Source organism: Protomyctophum parallelum (genome assembly GCF_964188405.1).
Source record: "Protomyctophum parallelum genome assembly, chromosome: 21".
Classification (NCBI taxonomy): domain Eukaryota; kingdom Metazoa; phylum Chordata; class Actinopteri; order Myctophiformes; family Myctophidae; genus Protomyctophum; species Protomyctophum parallelum.
Genome location: NC_139713.1, coordinates 35,061,510 through 35,073,501, shown reverse-complemented (window position 1 = coordinate 35,073,501; position 11,992 = coordinate 35,061,510). Strand labels below are relative to the sequence as shown.

The window sequence follows — 11,992 nt, the reverse complement described above, 5'->3', positions numbered from 1 at the left end:
AAAAATACCTCAGTTTCCTACCTACTACTGAATTAGCACCTTTGTCTTATTGTGTATATTCTTGCACATCGCAGTGACTTAAAGGCTAGATGTAGAGGTTGCCTGGAAACATCTAATCTAAAACATTTAAGCAGTTTATGCTTTTTATAATGTATTACAATACTAGCATTTTGTAGACCTTCCATTCACTTAGTTGCTGAACTTTCTTTAGCACATTGTACATTTTCATTTACTTTATAGTTTCATCATAATATCTTAATTATTATTCTTATTTATTTTTACTTTACTTGAGTAGGACTATATCCAATCCAATACTCCACAACATATTGTAGCCTACAACATTTTACTCCACTACTTGGAAACTTTAAGTAGACCAGATATTGTCTACTGACAAATTGTCAGTATAGACAATATCTGGTCTACTTAAAGTGACAATCAGCCTTAATTGCCTACTCAAGTTAAATTTGAATACAGGACTTGGATAGTATTTTTTAATTGTTGTATTATTACTTTCACTTAAGTAAAAAAGTAAATTAAACTATTCTGACTGCATTTTAGGATGTCCATCTTGGCCCTGATTCATGCAGGCTGAAACAAACACGCGGTGCTGCACAAGTCTCTCAACGGCTGTTTAGTAACGACCAATCAACAGTCACTGAGCAGTGCGATGATGACACACAAGCCCCCTACAAATACCCAGTGGCACGGTTCATTATAGGACCATACATACATTTACAACCTCGCCTTCAGGCAGGAAAGGAAAGCGACAGGAGTTAGTTGATAATTAACCAAAGGCGGATAACTAATATCCCCATTGCTCGTTGTAACTTGGAAAGTAGAGCAAACTGAAACTTTTATCCTTGTGTCTCGTCACGTGCAGCAACTTGCTGAATGAATAGCGGATTTTGGGAACTACAGCAGGCAAACTTGGGGAACTGCGTCAGGCTGCCCGTGCTTATAGTATAGAGTTTACAAGAAGCTCTATATATCGCGAAGTCTTTGTAGGCCTAATAGACCGTAGCTTCTTTCCGCAACGCGTGGATAAAGTAGCACATTGAGCCCTATAAAGTTTCACGTCGGCCACTGTTTGAAGGATGACGCGGAGGTCTTGTGCCCTGTACGGAGTAGGGATCGTCTGCGCTCACCTGCTCATCATTGGGATTGGTTTATGGGTCGCTCAAGTCTTCCGGACTGTGATGCACAACCGTTTGAAAAAGGTAAAGTTGAATGAAGAAACTTTGGATAATTTGCGTGAAACAATTAAGCTGTGTAGCCTATTGTGTGTCGTGTGTCCATGGATAATTAAGTTCTCGTAAATCATTTCTGAAACAAACTTTACCAATATTCACACAATACAGGATTTTGTGATAATAATGGCTGACCTTGTGGAAAGTTGAAATGTGCTGCAGTTGCAGGAAAACAAAATATTTTATATTAATTTTAATTTTAAGAAAAATAAATAAAAAAGCTGAGCTTTTCAGTGAGTGCCAGGCACCCAGCCATGACACACATACAGACCACAGGCTACTATTGTTTGTTTACCGTATGTTAATAGCTGCCGACCATTTCTTCACATAGCTAATTTGCTGTTTTAGGGACGGCGCATATAGCCAGGGGCCAGGGCAGACTGAACTGCACGCATGCACTTGTTGCAGAGGAATAGATTCATCCTGCGTGCACGCGTGTGATCGGATTTGCGCTCACGAACCTCCCTCGACCGCGCGCCTTTAGCCTAAAAAACAAACCATTTTAGAAAGTCAACTATAGTTTATTTCTGTTGCCAAAACTGCTGACACTGACTGGTCCTTTGCAGAGATACCTATTTTGGATGGCTTTAAGTTTAACTTGCCCGTTCTCTGCATTGCCATATTTGCCAGCTGTCTCTGGTTTACAGAATACATGTATTACATTTTTGATGAATTGAACAATGTGGACCCTGTTGTAAACAAGTGTAATGCTTAATTGGGTCGTCCACTCACAGTTAACAGTCTTTGTATTGAGTTTGTGCTTAAAATGTACTGTAAATTCTACAAACTGTTAATAAATATTTCAATCAATCAATCAACATGATCACAATGATTAATTGGGAAGTAGTAGGAGTCTACCGTCTCTACCCTCTCTTTGATATGCATACATGATACATCCCAGCAACCCCCCTCTTTATAGACTATAGCCTTAAGTAGTACTCCTGCCTCTGGCTGCCTGCCTATAATGGTAATTTGGAAAAGTGTCAGAGACTTCAAATGGCCAATGAATTCAAGTGCAAATGACATGAACCATTGCTACATCCAAAAGCGCTGAGAGTCAGCAATGCTTTCAATGGAGTGGAGTTGAATCAGTAGGCTAGCAGTGTTATGAAATATGGGAACACATGGCTACTGTTGCTGTGTTTCTGGTTATGGGGAGTGGCTTGTGGCTTAATAAGCAGCTCATTACTGGATATGATGGGTTACGGTATAATGGGTTTTTGTTCTCCATTATAACAGGCATGGCTTGTTTATCACAAGTAGTAGGCCTATATCGTTATTTAGCTGTTAATCAGAAATGATATCTCCTGAGCTGAAGCTACTAGTAACACAGGATGTCTGCAGTCAGTGTCACAAATTCTTATGATTTAGCTTTGTGTCATCAGAGGAATACTGCACAAATATAGCTATAGTGTTTGGGTGCTAATGCAGGTTAAAACATTACATTTAGATGTATACTATTGTGTAAAAGTGAGCAATAAAATCAGCAAAAAAGAAGAAGCATTTTTCCATATAATTTGATCATGTAATGGATGTAAGAAAATCTGGTATTATAGAGATTTATAGAAAAGAATGTTTTGCACTGTGAGCTTGTAGAGAGAGGGGGGAGGGTAACGGTGGGTATAGTTGAAGTGGTTATTGACTAGATCAAGATGCTGAAGGGCGTGGAGAGAATTTGGGGTGATTGATGTTTTTTTTAATGTGTTCCATGTGCCTCGGACCTAGGCCCTAGGTGATTCCCCAAACAGATCCCCCAGCTTTTGCTATATAGTCCTCTTTCACACAGGTTGGCACTGTGGGTGGGTGGAAGACAAATGTTTGGTCAGCTGCAAGATGTTCTCCGATGTCCTCCAGGGTTTCTCATAGCTGAATTTCTCAAATTCTTTCTTTTGCTGCCAGTCTGAGAGATGTAACAGATTGCCAAATAACACTATACTGTAGCCTACCAGTAAGACGCCCTGAGGGCAAGAAGCGACCTCGCCCTGAAAGGTCGAGGTCGCGTGCATGCATCCACATGGGTGATGGCAGACTGCTGGGCGAGCGCTGGCGCTTTGGCATGGGGGGTCAGATCAACATATAGAATGAATTCTGTACTGGCCATATATGGAGCGTGTCTTGAGTGTACAGGGTTCGATGAGGTCAGATCAACAAGAGTTGCTTGGCGGCTCCATATGCAAATCTATGATCCAGTCTTCTTCATGTATGGTTATCCAGGAGGGTTAGATGAGGTCACTGTCGTGATCTTTATATATGGAGTTGGCCACATGGTGGCAAAGTGTACTTCAGTGTAGTAGACCGATGGATGGCTATTGTAAAAGAAAAGAGGATTTTATTTGAAAAGGCGCTGGTTAACTGTGGCCTCAGGAAAGACTTTGTGTGACCTGCCCCACTTTACGCTCAAAACAGAAATGTGTGTCGTGTGACACATTGGCAGGTGGAGCATTGAAAGAGCAAATGTTCACAACTGTTTGGTGTATAAATACATAGAGGTAATAATGGATAAGGGTATACACATGATGTAGGTAAGGGCCGAGGATAGTGGCTACAAGGTGTTTACACACTTTCTCTGGTTCTGCCAGAGGTTGTTTGAAGAGTGGACGGGTACAAGTGGGTGAAATTACAAATGAAAACGACAATGGTGTTTCCCAAGCCTTGCTGTTGCTCTGGCTAGCTTTGTTTTTGCCCTGACCAGCTTGTACGTTGTGTGTGTAATTGTCTGCGTGTGTGTGTGTGTTAAAAAAATGAACATGTCAGTCTGGATTCCAGGCTAGCTGCGCATATATATATATATATATATATAGTACGGTACGGTATATATATACCTGTGTGAATTGAGGGGCGCTCTTGTCATCGTACATCAATTTATGTTAGCAGACATTTGACATTGCTACATGCATTGTTTACATATGACGTAAGTTTTCCCTTCAATGTCGTTTAATGTTTTGATGTTTAATTTATGTATTATTTAGCGGAATTATCAGCTCTTATCATCATAGTTAGTTAGTTAGTTAGTTACTTACTTTATTGACACAAATGTATAAAACATTGGGTCCAAACAATAATAAAAAACCCATGAATCAAAAACTTTAAAAGGTACAATACATTAAAATATACAATACACAATACAAAATCACTTTACAACAGGAGCTTTCTATTGCTCCACAAGTAGTCCTCAATGTAAGGTGTACTGCTGGTGCTGGTATAGAATGGGTGAATAAATAGATCTGGGTTGATGGCTTGGTATGTCTTACATCTTGTTCCCTCTTTGGATTGTAATTTATGAATCATGTCCCTTCGGTCACTCTCAATGTGATCTTGTTTTTCCATTATCTCAGATAAACGAGAATACATGACTTGGTTCTCCTTTTTCAGCAATTGAAGAACATACCAACATACATCATCATTCCTCATCTCATACTGGCCAATCAGAATGCCTGTTGCCTGTGATTGGTTAGCTGATTTACATACATTTTCCCTTCCATGTCAATGGCGATTCATGTTTAATTTATATAATGTTTAGCGGACATTTGACCTGAATTCCCCTTTCATTGTCAATGGCAAATCTTGAGACGTGTGGGAACAAAAGCTGTTAATAGAAGGGGCTAGCGCCCCTTAAAAAAAAAAAAAAACAGATCTCCAAATCAACAGGTCGTTCATGTTTGTATTTAAAAAAGAAATGCTGTATGTAATATCAATGGGGTGACTATTTGCATTATCATTTTCTAATCGGCGCTGCTCAGCAACTATTGAAGATTTCTCACCAATATTTGGAGTAACTACACAACCCAAACCTGTACCAAATTAAGTGTCAGCTTTAAAGGTATATTCAGTGATTTCACTTAATTTTTTGTTTTTTTGTGATAATCCTCTCTACTATAGAGTGTGCTGACCATACAAGGAGTTCCTCCCTGTCCCCAGTTAACCCCTGGGGGTCAAAAAACCTTAGGTTTCGTTTTTGGCTCTCTATCCTGATTGGATGAAAGGCTTAGGTCCCAGCCAAAAACGAAACCTAAGGTTTTTTGAGTGAAATCACTGAATATACCTTTAACATGGCTGAGATAGATAGATACAAAAATCACACCTGTGTGAAGTGAGGGGCGCTCTTATCATCGTACATCATCATGACGTAACATGGCGATTTGCTCAGACAAATATACCCAAACTAAACTTAATTTCATTTAAACACTTAAGCCCTATTAAAACTTTTCAACTTGTACCTTGTATCTTTATCCTTATTTTATTATTTAGGCCTACTTTTCAAATATGTTGCCTATCATGGCATGCCCAAAATATGGACTTGAAAGTGGTAAACGATCAGGACACATCAGCTGCATGTGCATGGTACTACTTTCAGATATCAATGACGTCGTCAAAATAGTCAAATTTTGGCCGATATATCAATCAGGCTCTAATCTACATAGAACTGACAGTATAGTTGGATGTGTTCAACCACACCTGACTTTGTGGCTTATTAACCAGTTCGATAGCACTGAATATAAGGCCAATGTTTGTTTACCCCGCTAATGTTGTTTGCAGTTGCTGAAATTGGTTACATATTAACGGGACCCCTGTACTGTACTGGCTCTCAGTAAAGTATTGATAAACATGCTTGTTTTTATTTTATTTTATTTTATATCTTTATGAACTAATAACTTAAGTATGCTATGTTCTGTATAGTCCATGAAACGATATTTAAACAATTAAATTTATTCAATGCAGGGCCGGAAAAAGTTTGCATTTTACATAATGTAGGCCTATTGATGGATTACACTGTCCAGTGTTGATCAACCGCTTGGTGACCCAACCGATGTAGGGTCACCGCTACATCAGTTTGGTCAACATGAAAGATAACCTGATTTTACCTGATGAAGGTCTAACTAACAGACCGAAACGTTGTTTCCCATCAAAACATTTTAATTGCATTTTAAGACAGTTTGCGGGAGTCAAATATATGTGTGAAGGGGTTCATTCCACGGAGACCCTCCTTCTTGCTAGCCCGGTTCACCCTGCTTTCTGGGGGGTGGGTTGGCGGCCTCAAGCTTCCCATGTGAGTCACCGTAACCACAGAGGTCACAGGGGTCAGCGTAGGGAGCTTTTTCTGCTCCGCTGAACGGAAATGACTTTTACAGCTTCCCCCAGCTGACGGAGCTGCTCAAATGGCTCTGATCAGCACTCGGGTGGTGGAGCAGTTAGGGGTTAAGTGTCTTCCTCCGTGACACTTTGACACACGTGAGCCAAGGGTCGAACTGGGGACCTTCCCAGATGAACTCTCTACCCCAGTGGTTCCCGAAGTGCGGTCCAGGGACCCCCAGGGGTCCTTGAGGGAGTTCCAGGGGGTCCCCAGTTAAATGAGAGTTTGGAACCAAATGGACCCTTATGGGTCTGTAACTCTGAGAGTGTACAAATGGATTTGTACACTCTCAGAGTTAAATTAACATTGATTTATAAATCATATAATATATAAATTGGGGGTCCCAGAGATAGAAATGCCAACAAATCTTCTCTTATATAGGGGTCTCTGGCATATCTTTTCAAATGGGGGTCGGCAGGCTAATTAGTGTCAATTTGGGGGGCCTTGACATGAAAATGTTTGGGAACCACTGCTCTACGCACTCAGCTGTGGCCTACATAGTAGTGAGTCACCATACGCACATAAGTCATAAGTCAGCTCACAGTGGTTCACTATAAACACAGAGGTCATACAGGTACGTACCGTTGGCCGATAAACAGTGGTGGACAAAGTACTCAGCCCCAGTACTTAACTTGAGTCAAATTATAAATACTCTCTGTCAAATATTGCGAGTCAACTGTGAAAAGTGAAAGTTGCTCTGACAAATGTGTAGTTAAAAGTTAAAGTACTGGAGTAGCCTACGTGAATTAAAAACGTTTCCTGTGCTTTAAAGGTATATTCAGTGATTTCACTCAAAAAACCTTAGGTTTCGTTTTTGGCTGTGGGACCCAGCCTTTCGTCCAATCAGGATAGAGAGTCAAAAACGAAACCTAAGGTTTTTTGACCCCCAGGGGTTAACTTAACCTGACGCTGCCAGATCCAAGAAGCTTGCTACACAAATTTGTTTCACAGCTTATTGGGATCTGGGATCGCGGAAGCAAATTCGATGACGGGCTGTTCCTTTTTTTCAAGATACTTGGTAGATGATTGGATGGGACCGTCTGTCTATCACCGTGTGGGCGTGCAAACACAACCAATCATATTGACGTGTCTATATAGCTTCACGTCCGGTTTCGCACATATCCCGCCCTTAGCTCACGCTGATTGGTCCGGTACGGAACGGATTTTTGTCAGCTCAACTGCCTGAGAGATCCCAGATGATTGCTGTGTTGGGGAACATGGTTACCCAATACCGCCCTCATCTGGCAGCGTCAGGTTAGGGTTAACTGGGGACAGGGAGGAACTCCTTATATGGTCAGCACACTCTATAGTAGGGAGGATTATCACAACAAAACAAAAAAATAAGTGATATTTGAATTAAGTGAAATCACTGAATATACCTTTAATATCCGTCCAGGTTCGAATAAAAAGGTGATACCTTGGCCTGGGACTGGAGCTTGAGAAGCTACACCCCCCTGCATCGCATGCCAGCATGTGCATAGGCACAACCTTGGCTGCCTTTTCCCCCCGACTATAATACAAATATGGCTTAACTGGTCAAAAGTACCATTTGTCTTACTGATATTCAGTGATTTCACTTAATTCAAATATCACTTCTTTTTTGTTTTGTTGTGATAATCCTCCCTACTATAGAGTGTGCTGACCATATAATAAGTCCCTCCCTGTCCCCAGTTAACCCCTGGGGGTAAAAAAAACCCTGTAGGTTTCGTTTTTGGCTTGGTGGCCCAGCCTTCATCCAATCAGGATAGAGAGGGGCCATCCGCCAATCATGATCGAGTGGGGGGCCTGTCACGTGTCTCCCACTGTAGTGCTGAAGTAAATGTACTTAGTTACCCTCCACCACACAGAGGTCGTATACTGTGTACAGTGTGTTGTGGTCCTGTGTAAAAACGGTATTTCTTTTTTTTAAAGATAAGATCCCAAGAGATAAATGCAGTTGCCAAAGGCAGCAGAGTTACAGGAGTAGACACAGCAGGATAAAAGATCTCACACACACCAAAGAAACAACATCATTTAACAAAATATACAACACCGTACACACCTTCAAACCGTGCATGCATAATGCAGGTACAAGTACACACGTAGTAACCATGTCAGTTTCCTTACTTACCGGTACTTTATTTTCAGAGTAAAAATAACAGTAGGTCATTTGGCAGAGCTTAGTGAGGGGATTGAGTTCAAATGAATCAACAGATATAAAGTATGCAGCTGTACGCAGTGACTTAACCAATGAACCCTATAGCATCACTATTCCAGGGGGGGGGGCATTCAGCAAAAATAGCTGATCTACAAGCTCACAATGCGACGCATAGTGAGCTTGTAGATCGGCTATTTTTGACAAACGGTTTTGGTGTAGAGTTGTTAAGTGTGTCTGTTTATACCGGTAACTAATATTGAACCAATGAAAAGCATTAACAAGAGATTGTAACTACCTTATATTATAAAGTTACTGGATTCATTGGATCTTTTCCCCATTTACCGGTATTTATTTTATTATCCACCCGACATATTCAAGTGTTTAAATGTCCTGAAAAACACTGGACCTCACCGGTGCTTTTCATTTGCACTATTGTGTTATGTGTTTTCAAGCCACTCATATAGGGAGTGGCTTTGAAACAGCTGAGATAAGAGAACTCTGTTCCTTGTTTTCCATGAAGTATTCCATGTACAGTAGCGCGCCAGGAACGTGACCATATTGACCGTTTTCAACCATAGAGACCATGGGCTCCCCCTTCCTCAATCCAAGGTGACAGCCTTTGTCCTTAGCCTCTCAGCCGAGACTCTGAGTAGATGGAACCCAATGGAAGAGAGGGGCCTGCCTGTACTCCCAAAACAACCCTTCCCCCCTTTCTCCCTCGGTTTAGCTTTCTTGGGGGGTTCACATCATAGAGAAGACAAATTCAACTTTAATACAGATGTGACAGAACTAGGCCACTGGACCTTTTGTCTATGGAAACAATTAAGCATTATCTACCACTTAAGCCCTGTATAATTTATTGTACAACGAATAACGGAAAACAGACAATGTACAAGCTCACTGCATGTCGTGATGTGATCTACAAGCTCACAGTGCGATCTACAAGCTCACACTACAAGCTGATTCGCATTGAATCATGACATTCTTTTGAATTTATTTGAACAGACATTTCAACTTCACACCATAAGATGAATGCAATGATATGAATGAAAACCACCATAAGATGAGTGTAATGATATTTAATGATAAACAAAGACATGAAGTAGTATGAATACAATTATGTTTGATATTATGATAGAACACTTTGGCGCGGGCCCCATCGCAGGAGGAGAATCGGATCAGATCCGTCCAGATCAGATCAGACCCTGATGGAAGGCAGGGGGCTCTTCCGGAGCCCCCCCCCCCCCCCCCCCCCCCCCCCTAGAGTAGATAGGGCCAACCTGGTGGTGCCTGGCTGCCTGCTGCTTGGGCGGTGTCAGGGAGCTGGTGGGTGACCTAGACTGAATGTTGTCTCATTAAGACAGCCCTCCCCCCACCAAAGCACAGCTGATTGTGTGTTTTTTGTTCTCTTTGACATGCTTCTTTTTGGTTAGATCTTTCTCCATGCGACCCCCTTTCCTTGTCCCTCCTGTGCTTACGCAAAAAAAAAAGATTTTGATTCTTGAATCATATCGTGGTGGTTGTCTGTGTTTTGGCACTGTGGTTGCCGTTTCAATGGCGGATGGTATGGGATTGGTGGTGGTGGTAATGTTCTGGCACTGGGGTTGTTGTCACGACGGTGTGGTAACTGGTATGTATGGGACTGTGCTGCCAGCGCCTCTCAGGGCTCAGTCCTGACTCAGGAATGTGGTTCAGATCATTAAGGTCACGATACTCCCCAACTAGTGGCTGCCCAACTTACGCCATCACATGATCTGTGGGCGGGGGCGGCTCTCCCAGAGAGCTGGTTGTCGGTGGCAACTGCCGACAATGGAAGGGTGCTGGGGTCTCTCCAACCTCAATTAATGTGTGTTGTCTAGGCTCTGTAGCTTGAAGCTCCTCCAATAGCTCTCCTTCATCACCCCAGAATTATCTGAAGTTTCAAAGTATGGCGTTGATATTCAAAACCACCAATTTTGTTGAAATAATAACCCCATTTGTAATTGATGATCCAATTAATATAGTAACATAGTTACTACTTAGTTACAAGCTCTTGATAATACTTGAAATTGGTTAAATATTACAGACAGACTTAACCAGTTTCAACCTGATATAAGAACATTGCAGGCCTAATGTTCTTATTTTGTTCATGTAATTTACGGCGAAAGCACTGACTGTACAGATAAGATCAAATTTTTTGAAATGCCAGCCTCAATACTATATCAGACTATACATTTAGGGCCTGGTCTGTGTGTTTTCTGGTAATCTGCTCATTTTGTATGTCCATGGCAAAAATAGAAATCAGTGTGCGGACATCCCTTACTTTTTCATTGTACAAATAAAGAACTTTCCTGGGAGCTACAAATCAAAATTCAAAAATAGAAATTTGACCAAAATGTCCATTACAAGCCGGTATTGGTGATAACTGACCGACGACTATGAATTATGTTTGTTTCCAGGAGATTACCTTGACAGAAGGTAGTAAGGTGTTTGGGACATGGAAGAGCCCTCCACCCCCAGTCTACATGCAGTATTTCTTCTTCAACGTTTCCAATGCAGATGACTTTGAGAAAGGACTAGCCAAGCCGATCCTGACTCAAGTTGGACCCTACACATACAGGTAAGGATGCAGGGGTGGACGGTAACAAAGTGCATTTGAGTAGCCTGCTGTACTTTATGGAGCACTTCACCCATTTTGATTCACATCTTCGTGCAATTAGTGCTCACTAATTGATAATTATTAGATGGCACAATTTCCGTGTACTGACTCTGTGTCTCATTGGGCTATGGACAGTTCAGACACCTGACTGGTAGTTGATTCCAAGCTAATAGAATAGAAACTAACAGCCTTTCTCTTCCTGGAAAGTTAGCATGTTTGAAATTGAAGCATTAACACATTTATTGCGGCCAGCTGCAATCCCACTTCCAGGTGCCACCATACACGTTCACTTTAAAAGGGAACGCCCCCTCCCCCCCCCCCCCCCCCCTCCGTATACGGACATGGGAAAGAAATAATGAATAATGATAGATAAATGGATAAATACAAAGTTTTAAAATGTTTGGCCAATGTTCAACCTCAGAATATGGATTCAGTCAAGTGGTTAAAAGCCACGTTGTAGCAATACGACAAATCTGTTACTAATCATTTTATAATATAGTCCCGAAATGTTTTTTTGTCTGCACAGTATGTTTGCAAATATGTGAAAATGGTCCCTTGCACTTACCCATCCTAACTATTAGGAGCAGTGGGTGCTATTAATACAGCACCCTGGGTACAGTTAAGGGGTTAAGCCAGGGACACACTGACACAGTGACACACACACACTGACACAGTGACACACACACACACACACACACACACACACACACACACACACACACACACACACACACACACACACACACACACACACAGGGTGAACCTGCAACCATGTCATTCCAAGACGACCTGTCCACTCAGCTATGCATGGCCATCCTGTATTTAGCTTAGCCTTTATT

General features: G+C 41.6%; 1 protein-coding gene across 1 annotated transcript in view; it reads left to right on the top strand.

Moving 5' to 3' along the window:
• Positions 1 to 711: 711 nt before the first annotated feature.
• Positions 712 to 11,992, top strand: part of LOC310879105 (lysosome membrane protein 2-like) — a 36,085-nt gene continuing 24,804 nt past the window's right edge. The window contains exons 1-2 of the mRNA XM_083793535.1: positions 712 to 1,217; positions 10,954 to 11,114. Of these exons, the coding sequence (XP_083649661.1) occupies positions 1,095 to 1,217; positions 10,954 to 11,114 (284 nt within the window). The 5' untranslated portion in view covers positions 712 to 1,094. The remainder of the gene's footprint in view (positions 1,218 to 10,953; positions 11,115 to 11,992) is intronic.